Genomic DNA, 20,925 nt, shown 5'->3' with positions numbered 1-20,925 from the left:
GTCCCGTGCATAATTGGTTTGCTTCGCTTCTTCCTCCTCCTCGTTCTCCATGCCACCGTTTCAGCGGCCGTGCATAATAGGCCAATGCCACGACCCTTTAATACAGTTCCTCCTGTTATGGTGACCCCCAGCCATATAATTACGCAAGGGTTCTTTCACAGAAATTAAGCCGAAACCGACCAATGGCGTGAAGATCCATGGTTCACGATTGTATAGAAATTGTTTTTTTTTCCCCCTGGGGTTTCTCAGTTCAGCTCTGCCTCTTGTCCCACCATGCCGATCTCGCTCTTTTCCCCTGCTCCAGACAGACAAATGCTCTATCTCACTGTTGTGTAGATGGCGCCCCCCCCCCAAGCTGCTTGCCCTGCAGCAACCCCTGTGAAAGGGTCATTGGACCCCCAAAGGGGTCCCGACCCCCAGATTGAGAACCACTGGTATATAAGTTGGGATTGGTTGCGGGTTTCTTCAGTTCAGTTCTGGTTCCTGATCTATCGTGCTGGGTTCACAATAAAGAGCGGAAACAAACTCCCAATGTCCTGGTCTATGAACCCATGTAATCTAATCTAACAATATATAAACTCTTCAACATTGCCGGTAGAAGCTCTGTTCAACAGGATGTCTTTAATCTGCATAGCTAATAAGAAGCCCTGCTGGGCGAAAGCCGCCAGCCAGCCCTGCCGACTTTTGAAAAGCGGCCGGTGAGCACAAGGGAAGGGGTCTGGGTCCCACAGACACCCTCTTGGGAACCACGGATTTAAGAATTAGGTATCAGGACTGTAAGTCTGCATGAGGGGGTGACGCTTAAAGCAAGATAGGAGGAGGGGAAGGATCATTCGAGAAGAAAGAGAGAAAGAGAGAGAGAGAGAGAGAGAGAGAGGGAGGGAGAGAGAGAGAGAGAGAGAGAGAGAGAGAGAGAGAGAAAGAAAGAAAGAAAGAAAGAAAGAAAGAAAGAAAGAGAGAGAGAGAGAAAAAGAGAGAGAGAGAGAGAAAGAGAAAGAAAGAAAGAAAGAAAGAAAGAAAGAAAGAAAGAAAGAAAGAAAGAAAGAAAGAAAGAAAGAAAGAAAGAAAGAAAGAAAGAAAGAAAGAAAGAAAGAAAGAAAGAAAGAAAGAAAGAAAGAAAGAAAGAAAGAAAAGGGCCAGCCAAGAGAGAGAGATTAGAGATATCAGGTAAGGCCATGAAGCAAGACATGAAAAGCCAAGCGGAAACTGGATCCAGAGCACAAGTCAAAGCATTAGAGAACTTTTATCAAAGAGGTTCCACTGCACAGTTCTGTGTTTATTTTAAAAAGAACGCGTTCTCTCTTTGTAAGTGCGGCCTCCCCTCCCAGACTGTTTACCAAGAAGGAGAATGGCACAGAGAGAGAGAGAGGGAGGGAGGGAGGGAGGGAGAGGGAGACTCTAACCCTTTCCTCCCCTGCTGTTTCTCACGGATAAAGGATCATTCGTTGGCTCCCCCCCTCCCTCCCAAAAAACTTGCTCATATAATTTTTCCCCCCAGCAGGAGTAAAAAAGCAACTCAGCTATGGCTTTTGCTACTGAGAAGGGCGATATCCCTCTCTCTGACTGTTCCCCTCTCGAAGGCAAAAGAAATAAAAAAACGTTCCCAATGAACACAGACACAGACAATTAGTAACAGGCAAGAATGAGGAATGAGGGCCGCCATAGGGATGCCAGCCTCCAGGTGAGCCCTGGGGAATCTCCAGACTGCACAGATCAGTACCCCTGGAGAAAAATAGATGCCTTGGAGGATGGGCATCTACGGTACCGTACCCCACTGGGGTCCCTGTCCTGGGGTCACCCAGCTGGCTGCATGTGGAGGAGCAGGGAATCCAACCCAGTTCTCCAGATTAAAGGCCGCTGCTCTTCTTAACCACTACGCCATTGTCGCCTTTCATCACTGTCTTCCACCAGCAGGTGATTTTTCTTTTTGGGGGGGGGGCAGGGGGTTTGTCTGGTGTTCCCTGAGTGACTCCCTCCTTCCTTTCCTAGCACAGGAAGAGAGAGAGAGAGAGGGAGGGAGGGAGAGAGAGAGAGAGAGAAACAGACTAAGTGATGATAGAGAGAGACAGAGAGACAGAGAGATACAAAGAGACAGAGAGACAGAGAGAGACAGAGAGATAGGGGAGAGAGAGAGAGAGACTAAGTAATGATTGAGAGAAAGAGACAGAGAGAGACAGAGAGAAGAGACAGAGAGAGGGGCAGAGAGGCAGAGAGACAGAGATACAAAGAGACAGAGAGGCAGAGAGAGACAGAGAGAGACTGAGAGAGAGACTAAGTGATTGAGAGAGAGACAGAGAGAGACAGAGAAACAGAGAGGCAGAGAGAGGCAGAGACAGAGAGAGACAGAAAGGCAGAGAGAGGCAGACAGGCAGATAATTTCACTTGGTTGGATGATGTGTTTGCCAATGTTCTGCCACAGTGGCTCTGATTGAGCAGAAAGGCAGGACATAAACACATCCTGGGTCAGGTACAGAAATGCATGGATCCTCACGAGTGTTTTGGTGACACGCTGAGGGCTTGGGCCGAACACTCACCCAAGCCGGCATCTCCTTCACCTCAATCTTCACATGGGCCTCTCGGTTATTGTTGACCACCCCCATCAGCAGCTCGGCATCATGGCCCCAGATGAGAACCACGGGGTGGCTGAGCCCCCGGGGCTTCCGCAGCTGTGGGAAGAGAACGTCAAGACTTAGGCTGTGCCACTGGAGGCCAGGAATTCTTCTTCTTCTGGTCTTCTCCATTACCCCGTCTTTCTCAAGGCAGATCGCAAAATATGGAGCAGCAGGTCAATCGCACTGCAAGGACGGACCTCCAGTAAACAATGCAGCAGGACTAGGATTACAGGCAGCGGGAAGCAAAGGGAGTCAAGGAGAAGACGGAGAAGAGTTCTTCGCCAAAACCCACCATCTGTTTCACTGAGGTCTTCCCTCCTCCCTGGCCTGGAACGGCTTCCCAGGACAATTCCCATGAAGACCTGGGTTCCCTGTCATGGCGTTACCCAAAGCTTGCATTCCTCATTTGTTGCAACGCCACAACCAAGACTGTGTACCGCTTGGCAAACAGGGCACCCTTCCAAGGAACTGAAACAGGAGGCATTCCGCCAGGATGTCTCTAAGCCAGGGGTAGTCAAACTGCAGCCCTCCAGATGTCCATGGACTACAATTCCCAGGAGCCCCCTGCCAGCGAATGCTGGCAGGGGGCTCTTGGGAATTGTAGTCCATGGACATCTGGAGGGTTGCAGTTTGACTACCCCTGCTCTAAGCCTTTAAATCGCCCCCTCTGAGCATGCACGGGCAGGGCACCCTCCTCTCCTTCCAGGGGCACTGCAACTATTTTTGCATTTAAAACGTCTATCGCACTCCCGGGGTGGTTTATGGAAAGCCCAAAACTGCATCGTTGTGTAACATATTTGAGATAACGAAAGCTCGTGTAAACCGAAAGCAGATACCCGGTCTCCGGAACTGATGCCATGATGACTGGCGACACCATAAACAACTTTTTTAAAAAAATGGTCAGTAACATCTTATCCTGCACATCCACCAGACCAAAGGGCCTTCACCCACCCCTGGGTGGTTCCATAGGAGTGATTTGCCTTGAATTTGTTGTTGCTGAGAAGTTTTCTCCCCCTGCTTCGCCACAGTGTTTGGGTGTCTTTGCGTCCCTCCTAGGCTGCCCCAACCCAGCTTTGCTCTGAAGTTTTGGGTAAGATGGACGGCTGCTGTGTGGTTGGGAAACTTCAGATTGTTCTGGTCCTTCCCATACAGCAGCCATTTCCCCTGCAACAGCCGTATCTTCTACTTGCTACTGGGATTTGTATCCATATATTAGTTATAGCTACGCAAGAAGAAGATTGGTTCCCCCGCTTTTCACACCTCAAAGCGGCTTACAATCCCCTTCCCTTTCTCTCCCCAAAAACAGGCATCCTGTGAGGGAGGTGGGGTGGAGAGAGCTCTGACAGAACTGCTCAGTGAGAACAGCTCTAACAAGACTGAGACTGGCCATAAGTCACCTAGCTGGCTGCCTGTGGAGGAGCAGGGAATCAAGCCTGGCTCTTCAGATTAGAAGCTGCTGCTTCTCTCCCCACCCCAAATTCTGCCCTCCCCAGCCCCAAATCTCCAAGAAACAGGGAGGGGGGTGCTCACCATCTCGATGGCTCCATTTCTATGCACATCTGTTCATGAACGTCTTGCTAAGAAGTCAATAAGTATCCCAATTCATGGAATGGAAGGGGGGTGTGTTTTTTTGGGGGGAGGTGAGACAAGTTGAACCAGCTGGAAAGGGAGTTTCTTCTTACCTGGTCGGCGGCACCCTGGTCATCGGTGATGTCAAAGAGGACAGCCCGTGCCCCTCTCTCCCCTGCCAGTTTGGCCTGTCCAAACAGAAGAAAAGGGAGGTATTCATGAGCACACACATCTCTGTGCTGGCCCTGCTCATCTTCTGCACCTGCCTCAAGCTGCTAGTCCTCAACGTTCCTTCTTTGCTACCCTCTCCCTCGGGGTCATCGTCTCATCCCTATTTCATTCCTCCCATCCCTTCAGCGTATGGCCATCTGCTGTCGCCTCTCCCCAAGTTCTCAACTTCTCTCTCTCTCTTTCTTGGGAGAAGCCCCCTCCCCTTGCGAAGCGGAAATCTCTGGCTGGGCACCCTTGGGACAGAATGCTGGACTGACCGGACAAGGCAGCTCTGACAGCAGTTCTTAGCCCGCTTGCTCCACACTGTGAGGCATGAGGGATGCTTGGGATGAGGGATGCTCACTTTGGGTTGGGTTGGAGGCTTTGGGGGCGGGATTTGGGGCAGGGGGGGACCTCAGTGGAGCACAATGCTCTGGAGTCCGCCCCCCCCCCAAAGCGGCCATTTCCTCCAGAGGGACTGGCCTCTTTAGTCCATAGATGAGCTATAATTCCAGGGGATCCCCAGACCCCACCTGGAGGCTGGCATCCCTATGTGAATACGATGCCCTAGGACCGCCCTCTGGCGCGTTTCCCAGCGCCGTCTCTTCTGCTCCTGGAGTTGCCAGGGTGGGTTCCCGACAGATGCTCCGTGCTAGCAGAAAAAGGGGAAGGGGCGGGAGCTCAGTGGCAGCACGTGGGAAACGCTCCGGTTCCGTCCTGGGCCTCCTGGACCTTACAGGTAGCCAGTGGTGGGAAAGACTTCTGCTCTGGCTAAGGCAGCTGGCTTGATTTGCAGGGTTGACTGTCTCCCTCTCCTCCCCCCGCTGCGAGGTTAGGGCCGACCCCCGGGCAAGAGAAGGGGAGGGGGCAAGCCAGCCCTGCTTGGACGCTGCAGCGTGCAGGACAACCGGGGAGGGGGCGCCCCCCAGCCCTGCTCGCCCTCTCTCTCTCGGCCCAGCAGCCCGGGAGCCTCGGGCGCCCCCCTCCCGCCTGTTGGAACAAGGCTCCGCTGTGCGTCTCCCGGGCCTCGACGGGGCGGCCGGGCCACCAAAGCGCCGGCCCGGTGCGCCCGTCCCTTCCCTTCGCATCGCTACCTCCCTCCCGCCGCCCTTCCGCCCTGGCCGGCTGGCTCGCCTGCCTGCCTGCCTGCCTCCCTCCCTGCCCCGCAGCCCATTGGCACTGGCGCCCGGCCCGGCCCTTGCTCCGCAGCCGCCCGCGGGCACCACTTCAAAGGGCCGGACGGCACCCGCCGCCTGGCCTCGCCCGTTGCACCCCTCCCCCGGAGCCGCCGCCGAGGCCAGCAGCGCTCCTCCGGCCCCCTTCTTGCGTGCCCAGAGCGGAACCCTTCCCAGCAAGGGGGGAGAGGGGACCCCCCCCCCCAGTTAGAATGGAAGGGTAGCCTGCCACAGTCCCCTCTCCAAAGCAGCCTGGAGATCAGTTGGTCCGGTGGGAGTTCTCCAGACGCTACCTGGAAGTTGGCAACCCTAGAACACGCCCCCCCCATGTCCTTCCATGTGGCCTCATGCCAAAAGGCTGCCCGCCCTAGAACGGAGGGGTTGGGTGCTGTGGTTATCCCCAGCCATGTGAAGCTGCCCCAGAGAAGAAGTTCGCTCTGCACATGTTCAGAGGCAACGGAGGTGACGTCAGTGGGGTAACCGTGCCAGTCTTATTGGAAGCAAAGCGAAAAAGCAGCTCAGGATTGACAACATGTGCTCAGAAGTGAACGGGGGACCGCTCGCAGGCACACGCACTCCGCACATGCTCAGGAACAGAAGGGGGAGCGGGCTGCAGGCTCAAAAGCATGAAGGAGGCAGGCCAGCTACAGATGCTGCAGAGGCGAATGCCCCACTTTTTTGTAGGCCCTTGGCCCTTTCTTTCACTGCTGAAGGAGCCTTGAAGCTGGGGATTCTCCGGCAGGAATCTGAGGCCAGGCATGCCTCTTTCGGAGCAGCTTGAGCCTGGGGACTTTTGTCCTCTGGGGCAGGGGTAGTCAACCCTGCTCTGGGGGACTTGGGATGAGGCCTCCTGCCCCCTCCTTCTCCCCCCACCCCTGCCCTGACAGGGAACTCTGATGCAAAGGCACCCTGTAATCATCTTCTCCTGCAGGAGGGGCTGGGGCTGGGGGGGAGAGGAGAGCTGCCTAGCTCGGTTGCTAAGATCTGCTGGCAGAGCCAAGACTCCCTCCACCAGCCCCATCCGAGCGCCACACGCTGGCATCCCTGCCAAAGCCCAGGCTTTCCTTTCTCCTTCCCCTACTCCCGGGAGTGCACTCTCCCCCCCCCCCCCCGCGACCACCCACAGAGGCGGCAAGACCAGCTTTGCCCAGGAGTCTGGATAGCCCTCTGGATTTGCAGACATCCCCCCCCTGCCTCTCCGCTCCGGATTTCTTCTCCCCACCCACGCACCCTGATCCCCAGAAACCCATCAGCGGGCCTGGGCCAGCACGTCTCTCTGGAGTGGGTTTTGCAGCCGCTTTTCCTGCGGGGGCGCAAGGGGGAGCAGGCGGCACTTCTGAGTCCTCCTGGGCCCCCCCACAGTCCCCTGCAGCAGTATAGGGAACGTAAGAATGCAACATCTGGATCTCCAGCCTGGACACAGGGTTGCCAGCTTCCAGGTGAGGGCTGGAGATTGTCTGGAAACGCAGCTGGTATCCAGGTGGTGTATGTTTCTTGCTTATTTTTTTAAACAATGGAGGAAAATGGATGCTTTGGAACAGGGGTAGTCAACCTGTGGTCCTCCAGATGTTTGTGGACTACAATTCCCATGAGCCCCTGCCAGTAAACACTGGCAGGGGCCCATGGGAATTGTAGTCCATGAACATCTGGAGGACCACAGGTTGACTACCCCTGCTTTGGAAAATGGGCAATATGGCATGATGCCCTACCAGGGACCCCCCCTTTCCCCCAGCTCCCCCCTCAAATCTCCTGGCTATTTTCAAATGTGGAGTTGTCAATCTTGTTAGGGCAAGGGGAGAGGGGGAAGGGGAAGAATGCCCCATGCCAGTCTGTGTGTCCCCTTTTCCTTCTCTGTCCATAGTCTGGGAGCTGTGTGCATCATCCCATTGTTATAGAATCATAGAGTCAGAAGGGACCTCCAGGGTCATGCAGTCCAACCCCCTGCACAATGCAGGAAACTCACAGCTATCTGCCCACCCACAGTGGCTCCGATCCCATGTCCAGATCTGCAAAGGGTAGTTGGCATATCCAAATTAACATTGATCCCCAGCCATGTGGAGCAGCAATAAAGAAGCAGTTCACTCTGCACATGTTCAGAGGCATCAAAGAAACAAAAAAATATTTCGGGATGGAGGATTCTGGAGGTGCCAGCAGATAGATAGATAGATAGATAGATAGATAGATAGATAGATAGATAGATAGATAGATAGATAGATAGATAGATAGATAGATAGATAGATAGATAGATAGATAGATAGATAGATAGATAGATCTATTAAAATTATATTTACTCGGGTTCCTGTGTAGAATATTCCTATAGAAGGGGAATCCAGTACAATACAGTGGCTATTATTTGTTCAGTGAATATTTATGCCACCAAAAGAGGTAGATATGGTTCTTCCATCCTCCCTTTTGTCCTCAGAACAACCCAGAAAGGTTGACAGTGTCAGATTCGGATCTGGGAAACCCAGAATCAAATCTCCACCCTGCCATGGAAGTTTGCTGCGTGATCCGGCATTCAGTCACTCCCTGGCAGCAGAACTTGCCTCGCAGGGTTGTTATAAATATGGACTAAGGAAAGGGGAAATTATCTCAAGCTCCTTGGAGCATAGATAGGATGAAACTACACCAAACAGACAGACAGAAGAAGAGCTGTGTTTTTGTAGCTCACTTTCTACCATCTGAAGGACTCTCAAAGCGTCTGACAACCGCCTCCCCTTTCTCTCCCCACAGCAGACACCCTGTGAGGTAGGTGAGGCTGAGAGAGCCCCGAGAGAACTGTTACTGGCCCAAGGTCACCCTGGTGGCTGCATGTGGAGGGGTGGGGGAACAAACCTGGCTGCTGCTCTTAAGCAGTGTACCACCCTGGCTCAAAGACAGCTACTTGGGTCGCTGGAGCTGTGCCATGGCCATTTCAAAAGCTGAAACGGCTGCAAAGCACGCGGAGAAATTTCTGGCTCAATCCCCTTAGTCTTCCCTTCCGCTGAAATTAAGCCCAAGTTATGTATTAACTGCTTTTGAACACATTTCCACCTTCTGTCGCCTCCCTTTCTTAATGTAAACTCCTTTTGGCAGAAGCCCCTTTTTTTTTACATTGCTTGGCAAAGTTCCATGTGCAACAGACGTTATTTTAAAAAAAAATTAGTTACGAAGGGCAAACTGATGTTCTGGTCTTTAATTCCTTTGCTCCTCGGAATGTCTCTCTTTACGGCCTTCTGCTCCTTCCCTTTGGCTGAGCGAGGAGCCTTTCTGACATCCGTTCTGAACCTGGATCATGCACCGTTTGCCCCAATTTAACTTCGTAACCTTCCTGGGCATCTTTTCTCTCTCTTGCATAGCTAGTGCATGCATGGGCATTGATAAAAGGTAAAGGTATCCCCCGTGCAAGCACCGGGTCATGTCTGACCCTTGGGGTGACGCCCTCCAGCGTTTTCATGGCAGACTCAATACAGGGTGGTTTGCGAGTGCCTTCCCCAGTCATTACCGTTTACCCCCCAGCAAGCTGGGTACTCATTTTACCGACCTCGGAAGGATGGAAGGCTGAGTCGACCTTGAACCGGCTGCTGGGATCGAACTCCCAGCCTCATGGGCAGAGCTTTCAGACTGCATGTTGCTGCCTTACCACTCTGCGCCACAAGAGGCTCACATGGGCATTGGTACCCCACTGCAAAAAAAGGGATTTGTGATACCATCAAATCTACAGGGATGCCAATTTCCAGGTGAGGGCGGGAGATCTCCCAGAAATACGACCGATCTCCAGACAACATAGATAACTACACTTCTTCTCTAGACATTAAAACTTCCTGAGGTCTCCCCAAGGACTCAGGAGGCCCCTACTTCTACGTGGCCATTTCAAGATTCTTTTAATGCTCTGTTGGAGCGAAGGACATATGCGCTCCTGCACATTAGTAAAACATTGCAGTGAAAGAACTCTGATATGCCTTGCGTGCTATCAGATCAAGAGGCAGGGTTGCCAGGTTCCCCGGGCCACCGGCAGGAGACGGTGGGTAGGGTTGCCATCTCCAGGTCTAGAATCTCCTGGAGATTGGGGGGCAGGAGCCTGAGAAGGATAGGGGAATCAGTGGGGTACAAGGCCGGAGTGCACACTCCAAACCAGATATTTTCCCCAGGGGAACTGATCTCTGCAGTCTGGAGATGAGCCGTAATTCTTGGGGCTCCTCAGGTCGCCCCTGGAGGCTGGCATCCCTATTGAGAAGCTGGGCTAGGGGGCGGGAGACAGGGGACATGAACGATCTGAAGGAACTGAAAGACGTAGCAAGATCTGGGAACGGGAAGGGGAATAGCGGCGCATAATGACAGGGTCCAGCAGCTCTTTAAACACTAACTAAATTTATTCCTGCCCAAGCGTTCTTGAGTCAGAGCTCACTTCATCAAACGCAGCAGGGTGCGCATCCACGAGGTAGACTTGCCTGATGAAATGAGCTCTGGCCCAGGAATGCTTACGGTGCAATGAATTTCGTAAGTCTTTCTTCTTGCATTTTCTTACTGCAGACTAACAGGGTACTTGGAAATCGTTTTCTGCTGGGAGCTTAGCGACATCCTGCGGGAACAGCAATGTATAGAAGTAACCTGGCTTCATTTTGAAGAAATAACACTCTATTCCAGGGGCAGTCAAAATGTCACTTTCCAGAGGTAGACCCTGGACTACAATCACCATGAGCCCCTGCCAGCACCATGCCAGCAGGGGCTCATGGTAATTGTAGTTCATGGACAACTGGAGAGGCCACCCCTGTGTATACACTGACGACGTCTTAAGCAATGAACCACAGGGGAAAGGAATCGCTGGGGGGGGGGGAAATAATCTCCCAAAGAAGGTTACCACCCAGTCTATGCTTCTGCAGCATCCGGAGCTGAAAGGGAAGAGGCGACTCCTCCCCTTTGGGCATACTCAGGCCAAGCTGTGACCAGGGCGCACTAAAAATCTAGCTCCAGAAGTCTCCATATCCTCGCTCTTCAAATCCCACCCATGTGAAGCACAAAGACCACAAAGGAGGATTTCTGATCTGGCCGGAGGACTCCTAAACTGGAACATCAAAAAGGTGGGCTACCTGAGCAAGCCTCCACCCCCCCCAAATCCTCGCGTGTCGGCTCCTTCCCCCACCTGCACTGCCCTCTTGGGTCTCTCAACCCAGGGCTGGCGCCCCTCGGCCTTTCGACGGTTCCGGGGCCGGGCTGCAACTCAGCACGGAAGATTCCCGGGAGGAGGTGGCTCTTGGCAGGGAAGAGGTTAACGCCTCCCTCTTTCGGAAGGAAGGAAGGAAAGAAGAGAGGAAGTCTGATGAGCAAAGTGCGGAGCTGGAATGATCTTACTCATGCCTGCCGCTGCCTTTGATCTGGGCGTCCTTGGAGAGAGCCTGTGCAAGCAGGTACCTGCCGGGGCTGCTCCATCGGGCGGGCTCCACAATTACAGAGCCTGCCTCAAGCGGAGGGTTCAGAGGTCAGAGCCAGAGTTTCCCAGCTGTGCGATCAAAGGCGGCGAAGCTCTCTGAGGCTCTGGGGCTGCCCTCGGAGGAGAGCCGCCACCACCACCAGCATCGCAAAGGCTGAGGGCTCCAGCCTGCCGTCGAGGTTCTGCTCTCAGCCTCGGAGCCAGGACAACCTTCTGCCAGTTCCTGAGAATCCCACACAAGGAGAATCCAACGCTCTTCCACGGCCCAGAATATCGCTGCTCCCCGTTTGTCCGATTTGATCTGTTTTTTAGAAGGGCAGAGAGAGGAGGATCCAGCCCAGAGATTTTAAAAGGGGATTAGTTAAGATCCTGCCGAAAGCAGCACTTGGAGGCGGCTGAATTAAACGTTGGCGTCCATCCCCAATTTGCAATGCCTTAGAGCACGGGTAGTCAACCTGTGGCCATCCAGATGTTCATGGACTACAATTCCCATGAGCCCCTCCCAGCTGGGGAATTGTAGTCCATGAACATCTGGAGGACCACAGGTTGACTACCCCTGCCTTAGAGCTCAGCCACCTGGTAATCAGAGCTGCCAACTCTGGCCTGAGAAATTCCTGGAGTGTTGGGGGGGGGGGGGGGGGCGGCACCAGCAAAGGGGGAAATTCGCAGACTGATTTCTCCTAGAGTCTACGACAGGGGTAGTCAAACTGCGGCCCTCCAGATGTCCATGGACTACAATTCCCAGGAGCCCCTGCCACCATTCGCTGGCAGGGGCTCCTGGGAATTGCAGTCCATGGACATCTGGAGGGCCGCAGTTTGACTACCCCTGGTCTACGATGTGCCATCGGGTCTGCCGTCCGGCGACCATTTGTTCCCAGGGAACCGATCTCTGTGGTTCGGAGATCAGCGGTAATTGTGGAAGAACTCCGGGCCCCACCTGGAAGTTGGTAACCCTCCTGGACAGGCCAGCTGAGCAAAGGTTTTGCAATTCGTACAACTTTGCAGAACCAGTTGCTCACACACCTTCTCGCTCTCCCTCTCTACCTCTCTCTGTCTCTATGTCTCTGTCTCTGTCTCCCTCCCTCCCTCTCTCTCCCCCCCCCCCCTTGGATCAAAAGGCACGTGAACACGCAGTGGAACAGGAGGTGCAGCTTTGAGCCGCCACCCAAACCCTGTGTCACGACGCAGGGCAATCAGTTTTGCGAAGGATCCAGAGCTCTGTTGCAAAATGAAAGGTAATTAGCACTCTCCTTTGATCTGACAAACCCGACTCTTCCACCCGGACGAGGAGAAGAAGGAACCGGCCTCCCCGCCAAAGCAGCAGAAGAGCCACCCCTGCGGCGGATTCTTACTCATGTCTGAGTTGGACTCTCTGGCGAGGAACCCTTTGAAGGCTGCAGATCCAATGTTCCCACCAAGGAAGGCTGCAGGACTTTTCGGGGGAAGTGGGTACTTTTTCTGTAAGACGATCGCAAGGCCCCGGGACACTCCCCCCAAGATTGGCTACAAACTCTGTCCATGGACTACAGTGACCGTGAGCCAATGCTAACATGGCCAATGGGCAGGGGCTTTTGGTCATTGGAGTCCATGGAGAGGCCTGGTTTGGCCACCCCTGAGTGTATGACCCAACGGCAGGGCACAGCCTGGCTGGAACACCTCACCCAGTAGGGAAATTTAATTTTTAAAAAATTTTGATGACTTTAACAATACACAATACCTTTACTGGCATAAAGCAGATTAGCCAAATGAACAGAGAGAGTCAGGATACATCAATCAGTTTAAGTTTTAAAACCGAAGACAAAAATTCAGCCATAATAAAGGTGACATTGGCATCCTTATCGCTCAACAAAAATTGGCAGATCAAGTCTTTTGAATGATTTCTCCATTTGGTTATAAGAGGTATAACATGCCTTCGCTGGGCAATAAACAAGGGACAATCCAGTAAGATATGTTGCATGGTGTCAGGAGTGTTTAATTCACAGGGACATAGTCTATTTTCGAAAGGAATCTTGGCAAATCTCCCTTGTAATACTTTGGATGGAAAGGTGTTGAGCCGCGCAAGTGAAAACGCTCTGCGATAAAGGGGATTTGCCAAGTTATAGAAATAAGCCGGCATTATCCCATGCTTCACTTGACTGAGAAACTGGCCAGGGTATTTTCCAAAACGTGAGGCAGGGGATTGGGCACCTCTGGCTCCTGCGCGTGAGACACCTACCTTATTGGCCAGCGACAGACACGGATGGAGATCCCGCTCGGGGCGTTCCAATTTGACGATGGAGACAAACCCGGGGACGGTGTGCTCGTCTTCGCTGGTGTTGCACAGAGACAGGGGGTGGAACTGGGGAGAAAAAGGGAGAGTTCAGCTCAGAGATGGCGGCATTACAACACTCTCTGCAGGAAACCGATTGAAATATGCTTTGCGGGAAACCCAGCGTTAGGTCTCAGGGGAGTGGCTGCTGTCGCTTTGTCAGTTCATGATTGACCCCTCTTGGGACTTGAGCGCCCAACGGTATGGCACATTGGTTCAGAGGCATCTCCGTCTAAGTCGCTCCACTGCAAACCCAAGCTTCATAAAAACATTGCAACGATTACACTCGGGGCCCGTTCCAGGTTTGGGGAAGGAGGAGGGCAGAGGGTTCTCATGATTCCCCCATCCTCCGCCCAGGGGTCCCTCTAAGCTGCGTGCGAGAGCGGCCGCTTATGAACACAGGAAGCCCAACTCAATCTGAAGCTGTGCAGAGTCTTGCTCTGCCCATGGCCCTTTTAAAGATTACAACACTTCTATTCTGCTCAGGAGGTAACCTGCTCCACTCAGCGGTGGTGAGGGAATTGAGGGAACATTGACTCTATCCCCAGCCTCATGTCCTCATTCCCTCCCGCTCACCTGGATGCGCTTCCATTCTCTGCTCACAAGCGGTCCCACTACTCCTGCTCACAGCTGCCTGGAGCCCTTTTCCTAGTGGCCCTGGGCAGTGCTTGCTACACATGAGTGGCACAGTGCTAAGAAGGAATTGTGCAGGGGACATCGGCAGCAGGGAGCCCTGGCAGCTGCCCCATCTTACGGGATGTTGACACCGGCCCTAGTTGTATCGGGTCAGGATCTGGGTCCATCTAGCCAATATTTGGGCAATCAGGAGCAGGCAGCTAAACGCAAACAGAGAGATCTCCAGTAGGGTGGCCAGCCTCAGCATGGAGCCTGGAGTTGTCACAGGATTACAGCTGAATTCCAGATGACAGAGACCAGTTTGCCGCAGGAAATGGCAGCTTTGGAGAGCAGACTCTCTGACATCCGTCTCCTCTTCCGGCTCCACCCCTGAGTTCTTGGGATTTCCCAGCATGGCGTTTGCAAGCCTACCTCCCAAAGTCAAGCTGGACCTACTTATTTTACGATCAGCTTGCCGAGCAGCTGTGTGATTAAGAATTGGTGAGGAAGGAGAAGAGCTGGTTTAGCCCAGAAAAAGTCTCAAGGCGGCTTACGATTGCCTTCCCTGCCTCTCCCCACAACAGACACCCTGTGAGGTAGGTGAGGCTGAAAGAGCCCTGATATTAGTGCCCTGAGAGAACAGCACTATGAGGGCTGAGACTAACCCCAAGTCACCCAGCTGACTGCATGTGGAGGAGCAGGGAATCAAACCCAGCTCGTCAGATTAGAAGCCGCCACTCTTAATCACACCACCATGTTGGCTGGATCTCTTTTGCGTCCTAATATCTTCTCTAGTGACTTGATGGTTAAGACAGGGATTCCTAACAGGGCTTATTGGACGTAGCCACAAGCTATTCCCTGTACTGCCATGAAAGCAGGGAATTGGCTGCTTCCGTTGACCTGCGGGTGGCATTCTCATATGGTCACCACACCTGGGAAAGGGGGAGGTGCCTGGACACCTATTCCTGCCTCAGCTTAACACCATTCTCTCCCCCCTCAATCCTCAGCTTGGCCAGCTGATATCATTTCCGGCCTGGTTCCGGGACTCCGGAAAAAAATGTTTCAGGGATTCCTCCAAGGTCAAAGGGTTGGAAAAGGCTAGTTAAAGGGTGGCAAACAGAGTAGGGGCCCTTTGACTCAGACGGGGTGCCTTAATGCCTAAGTTTGTAAAATGTTACCTACCTTTTTTAATCTTCCCAAGCATTGTGTTTACTTTTTCTTTTCAGTGTTCCGTTTTTTAAAACTCTGCTGGTATTTCACCATTTTTTAAAAAATTACTCCTTAGTCTAATGTTTTTGGGGGAAAACTCTGTTTTAATTCTCCACTATGCTTTCAGGGTCCAGAATGTTGTTCTAAGAGGAAACCAGGCAGCCCGTGGCGGTTAATCTTTTCTCCTGGTTCTTATCTGCTTGGTGCTCTTAGAAGGCGATTGTAGACTTTTTCAATTCTTGTCGAGGGCTGCCTTTCTAACAAAGAATGCGGATCATACGGCCAACGTTTTAAATAAATAAAGTACAGATCCGAGCGGAGGCGAAGACGAAGAGACCAGAAGTTTGGGTGTCTCTAGCATAAAGAGGACAGTGAGCCGGTTCGGGATAGAGCAAGGGAAAAGATGACTTTCACAGGGAATTTTCCAGAGCGGGAGTTCCTTCCCGGCCGTGGTTTGTGTGTTTGGATTGCCGGGCCCATGGGATTTTGCCTCGGTTTAAATCCGCCTGGCAAATGTCCTTTAAACCAGAGATAGTCAACCTGTGGTCCTCCAGATGTCCATGGACTACAATTCCCATGAGCCCCTGCCAGCATGGACATCTGGAGGACCACAGGTTGACTACCCCTGCTTTAAACCATGGCTTGTCCACAGCATTTCTGCCCTATTCTACCTCGCATGCACCTGGAATAAGATTGTCTGCTCAGGGCTGGGAGCTTGGGGGGGTGGAGTCTAAGGAGGGCGGGGTTTGGGAAGCGGAGGGACCTCAATGGGGTATAATACCATAGAGCAGGTGTGGCCAAACTGGAGCATTCCAAATGTCCATGAACTACAAGTCCCATGAGCCCCCGCCAGCGTTTGCTGGCAGGAGCTCATGGGAATTGTAGTCTATGAACATCTGGATGACCACAGGTTGACTACCCCTGCCATAGAGCAGGAGTGGTCAAAATGGAGCATTCCAGATGTCCATGAACTACAAGTCCCTTGAGCCTCTGCCAGCACTGGCAGGGGCTCATAGGAACTAAAGTCCATCGACATCTGGAATGCTACATCTGGCCATTTTTCCCAGGTGTACTATTCTCTGTCCAATCCCTGTTTTAATCCCAGGAGAGCTCTGTCTACCACCTGAAGGCTGGCAGCACTAATGCTGAAAGGAGGAAGGATGAACCAGGCAAGCAGCTGCTTGCAATCTGTTGGTGGCTGTACATCAGGACTGGTTCCAGGTTTCAGGAGGCCCTGGCCCGAGTGCACAGGGGCTTCCTCTCCCTCTCTGACCCCCACCAGGACCCCCACTCATGCCTTCCATCCACCCTGTCCATCCTTCCCTCTCCCATTCATGAGCGTTCCTACTGACTGTACGCCTTAGCGAATGCTGGCAGGGGGCTCCTGGGAATTGTAGTCCATGGACATCTGGAGGGCCGCAGTTTGACTACTCCTGCCTTAGATGGTATGTGCAAACAGGTTGGGGTTCCCAACCTCCAGGGACTGGCTGGAAATCTGGGCTCAAAACTGCCCTCCAGGCCACATTCATCTGAAGAAAATGGCCACTTTGGAAGGTGGACTCTACAGCACCGGACCCCATTGAAGTCCCTCCCTCCCCAAACCCCACCTTTCTCAGGCTTCACCCCAGAATCTCCAGTTATTTCCTGACTCAGAGTTGGCAACCTTAAGACAGGAACACCAACACTCCACCTACCCAAAGTACCTCTGTTGTCCTTTGGAGGGGGGGCTCTGTTGGCCTTGATCCCTCCCCTTCCCAACCTCCAGAAACTTCCCAACATGGAGCTGCCAACTCCAGCAACTGGAGCATCGCAGCAAAAACTCAGGCGTTGAGCAACGCCATTTCGTTGGCGGCGATGAGCTCTTGTCTCAAACGGGGACACCCCTTGCGTTCAGCAGGGCTGGCGTCAGCACGTCCAGAGGTGGGGCAGCGGCCAGGACCCATGGCTGTAGTGCAGAGCCCCCCCACCAAGCACATGGGGCCCATAGAAGGACTGGCAACGGGAGCGAGGGGTGCAGCATGGGTACAGACATTTCCTCCAAGGGGACGGAACGCCGTTGTCCGAAGGTCAGTTTCCATTCCAGGAGACTTCCAAGGCAGCCTTCCCCGCTGCTTCTTCAAAGGAAGATAATGTGCCTGCCACGCTTGAAGATAAAAATACGCTTCCCCCTTTCAAAGAAAGACTTTGTGGCCTGGATGATGAAGGGTATCCCAGAGCGAAAACAAGCCACAGATTTGTAGACAAGGGGCGGGGGCGGGTGGGAAATGTCACTGCCTCAGTCGGTCGCCATCAGAGCCTGCGATGCCATATTTGCAGCCCGGCCCTCTTGGGCAGGGGCCGGATCGCCATCTGTGCCGCATCTGCTCCGATGGGTCCTGGCGTCTGTTAGACCGAAGGTGAGCGTGCACCTGCTGCCCTTGGCAAAGGTTTGAGGAGTCGCTTTGCTGGAAGCTTCAGAGCATCCCTCCCCCCTTCCCCTGTGATGCTGGGAAATGGAAAACAGGCACCTTTGTTTTCACAAAGTGGCTCCTTGGATAGGGAACCCTGGGGACACAGGAGAAGCGACCATCTGGGGCTGGGGGCTGGTTGCAACTGGAGTAGCAACTCTACCATGTAGGACAGGGATCCTCAACCTGTGGTCCTCCAGATGTTCATGGACTACAATTCCCATGAGCCCCTGCCAGCAAATGCTGGCAGGGGCTCATGGGAATTGTAGTCCATGAACATCTGGAGGACCGCAGGTTGAGGATCCCTGATGTAGGAGATGCGTACACCACCCCCACCACCCCTTTCCCTGTGCTTCATGAGGTCAGGAAATGTGCTACGTGTCGGTGACAACGTCAGTCTTGGAGATGCGCATGGGCACTCGTAGCAGCGTGAAACTTCAGGATTTTACATTTCTCCACTGCTTACAGATATAGAGAACGATACAGCCTATATTGTTACCAAGTTCTGTGCAGCAGTGATGAAAATTCGTAATAGAATGGTCTGTGTCGAGGGAACTGGGCAGCTGTGTTTATGTACCCTCTTATTATGTATTCTATTTTGTATGACTGTGTTTTAAGATGTTTTAATTCCTGGTTTTATTGGATGTTTTGCATCATCTTGTGCTGGTCTAGGACCGTAATAAAACTAAACTTAACGAACTCTGCCTCGTGGTCCCGTTCAACTTCCGGTGGATGCAGGAAATAGCCTCCCCCCCCCCTCAGTTAAGGATGTGAGTGTCCTGCATAGTGCATGGGGTTGGACTAGATGACCCCTGAGGTCCCTTCCAACTCTATGATTCTATGTCTGGAGAAGTAAGGCCACTTCTCATACTGGGGGTTGCTCTGGGTCAAGCATGACCAAGGCAGAGCCAAGAGACTGCCCATCTGGGGGTGAGGGAGAGGAATTTGCGATGCACAATGTAGGGATACCAACTCTCGGTTCTGAAATTCTTGGAGCTTTGGGGGTAAAGCATGGAGAAGACAGGGTTTGGGCAGGGGAAGGAGTTGAGTGAGATAGATTCCACCTTTGAAAGCTGTTCATTTTCTCTAATAGTTGTAGGTTGGGGGGGAGAAAAGGGGGGGGAGAGACAGAAAACAAAATCCAGAAGGTACTCCAAAGTAGCCTCTGGGCGTGAAGGAAACCGATGTAAATGGATGAGTTGTTCAAACTGAATATATTAGAGAAGAGCTGGATGCATCTAAAGTTCTACAAGAAGGGCGCTCATCTCATATACATACTTTTTATCATATATATGAGCGAATGCAAGATGAAAATGAGAACCCATTATGCATTTATTTATATAATAATAAATAACGTTGAATGAAAACCATTATCGAAAAAAGGCCAAGTTTGATAGCAAACTATGAAAATACAAGTAAATCACCCTGGCATTGAAGTCATAAACAATCCACCCCAAGCCTGACTTTTAAAGAGACATTTAGCTAATTCTCTAATTAATCCATTCCGTTTGAACAACTCATCTGTTTACATTGGTTTCCTTTGTGCACACAGGCTACCGTGGAGCACCATCTGTATTTTGTCTCACCTGCAAGCTCAGTGGCCGTCCATCTGTGATCTGGTGGCCTTGGGAGGCAGGAAATTGACAGGCCTTCCTCTTCCTTCCTTCCCTCTCTCAGCTCAGAATAGCCACATACACACACCCCTGGTTGAGCACATCTAGAGAATGAAGGTGACTTCTCACATTGAGGTTGGCCTTGGGTCAAGGATGACCAAGTCCAAGCCGAGAGGATGCCCTTCCGGGGCTGGGGGAGAGGAATGTCAAAGACATTGAGGTAGAAATAACCATAGGAGGCCAACAGAGTAGGGCTCTTGGTCCACAGAAGGATAGAGCTGGAAGGGATCTCCAGGGACATCTAGTCCAACCCCCTGCAGAATGCAGGTAATTCACAACTACCTGCCCATCCACAGTGACCCCAATTCCATGCCCAGATTATGCCCCCCTCTCCCTGGCCTGCCTGGTCTGGAGGAAATTCACCTTCCGACCCCGATGTGGCGATTGGCATTTCCCTGGGCATGCAAGAAAGGGCCACAAGAGCCAAGCACCGACACGATCCCTTCTGCCCACAGACTCACAATCTGCCTAACATTTCTGTCCGATGGATCTCTATACTCTGCTTAAAAACTTCCCGGGAAGGAGAACCCACCACCTCCCGAGGAAGCCTGTTCCACTGAGGAACCGCTCTCACTGTCGGGAACTTCTTCCGGATAATTAGCTGAATGTGTCGCTTGCTGCGTACGTTTCATGGCTGTACCTCGTCCACTTCTTGTCTCCCCTCGTATCCTTGGTATGGATGTGAGTGGCCAGTTGCAATTGGGTGTTCCCGTCCTCTCCCTTGATATTTATCCCCTTAGAAACGAAGCTAAATAAAATCAAAGTCTGCAACCCGACTGTGCAGAGGAGAAGAGGAAGCAGGACTTTGGTGTGGCACACCTAAATTTAGAACTCGACCTCCCTGGCTATTTTGAGGAGGCCTGGAGGGCCCTTGCTAGCTTTGACAAAGGGAGGGCTTTGAAGTCCTCTGCTGTCAAGAGGGTCACACGTACGGGGGTTCGAGGCCTGCTTCTAATCAACGGCTCATAACGGCTTCTTGCCACAACCCATGCGGGATCATTTGGCACTGTCCCTCTGCAGGATCACGGATGGGGCATGCGCGCCCTGAGTCAGGAGCTCTGACTGTGCTTGCAGTAGCCATAACGGGGAGGGAGCATGCCTGTGGCATATTCGCTAGCACATAAGCACTGTGCTCACAAACTGGCGATCTCATGGACAGGGCAAGGACAGGGCCAGGGTGCCACTGTTTGCTCTCCACAGGACATCTGGGAATATGGGGAGGGCTTTTGTGCTGAAACCTTCTGTGGTAGGGGGATTCAAAGGGGATTCAGACCCGAGCGGTCACGCTCTGCTTTCTGCACAAATACACACAGAACTCATGAAACTGCTCCGATGCTAAAGTATTAACAGGTGCCTAAATCTGAGGCTCCCTTTGAGTTTGAGGAGCAGGGCCAATGGCTGTTCTGCTCCACTGTTGGTCCCGATGGGTTGAGACAAAACGCATTTCCACCGCCCCTAACCGGACCGTCATGTGGACTTGCAGAGAAATTCAACTGGCCATTGAATGAGAAGCGCGGGCCTTCACGTTCACCCAGCGCCCTCCCCGACCAACGGCTTCCACGTTGGAGCCCCGGCGCTGGAAACCGCTCCGGGACCGAGTCCGTTCCGTCCCCAAAAGGCTCGGCTGTGGCCCTCCCCGCCAGCCACTCCAGCCTGCTTCCCTCGACCTCGTCCAGGTGCAGAACAAAAGGCACCTC

At 52.8% G+C, this 20,925-nt stretch overlaps 1 protein-coding gene across 1 annotated transcript in view; it reads right to left on the bottom strand.

Annotated features, from left to right (window-relative positions):
• RNF43 (ring finger protein 43) overlaps positions 1-20,925 on the bottom strand; it is a 49,697-nt gene that overhangs the window by 13,791 nt on the left and 14,981 nt on the right. The window contains exons 2-4 of the mRNA XM_077311436.1: positions 13,192-13,314; positions 4,295-4,369; positions 2,535-2,666 (exon numbers count right to left, since the gene is read on the bottom strand). Of these exons, the coding sequence (XP_077167551.1) occupies positions 2,535-2,666; positions 4,295-4,369; positions 13,192-13,314 (330 nt within the window). The remainder of the gene's footprint in view (positions 1-2,534; positions 2,667-4,294; positions 4,370-13,191; positions 13,315-20,925) is intronic.

The sequence above is a fragment of the Paroedura picta genome, chromosome 15 (assembly GCF_049243985.1).
Source record: "Paroedura picta isolate Pp20150507F chromosome 15, Ppicta_v3.0, whole genome shotgun sequence".
NCBI lineage: Eukaryota > Metazoa > Chordata > Lepidosauria > Squamata > Gekkonidae > Paroedura > Paroedura picta.
Note: the sequence above shows the minus strand (reverse complement) of the source record. Positions and strands in the feature narration are given on the sequence as shown.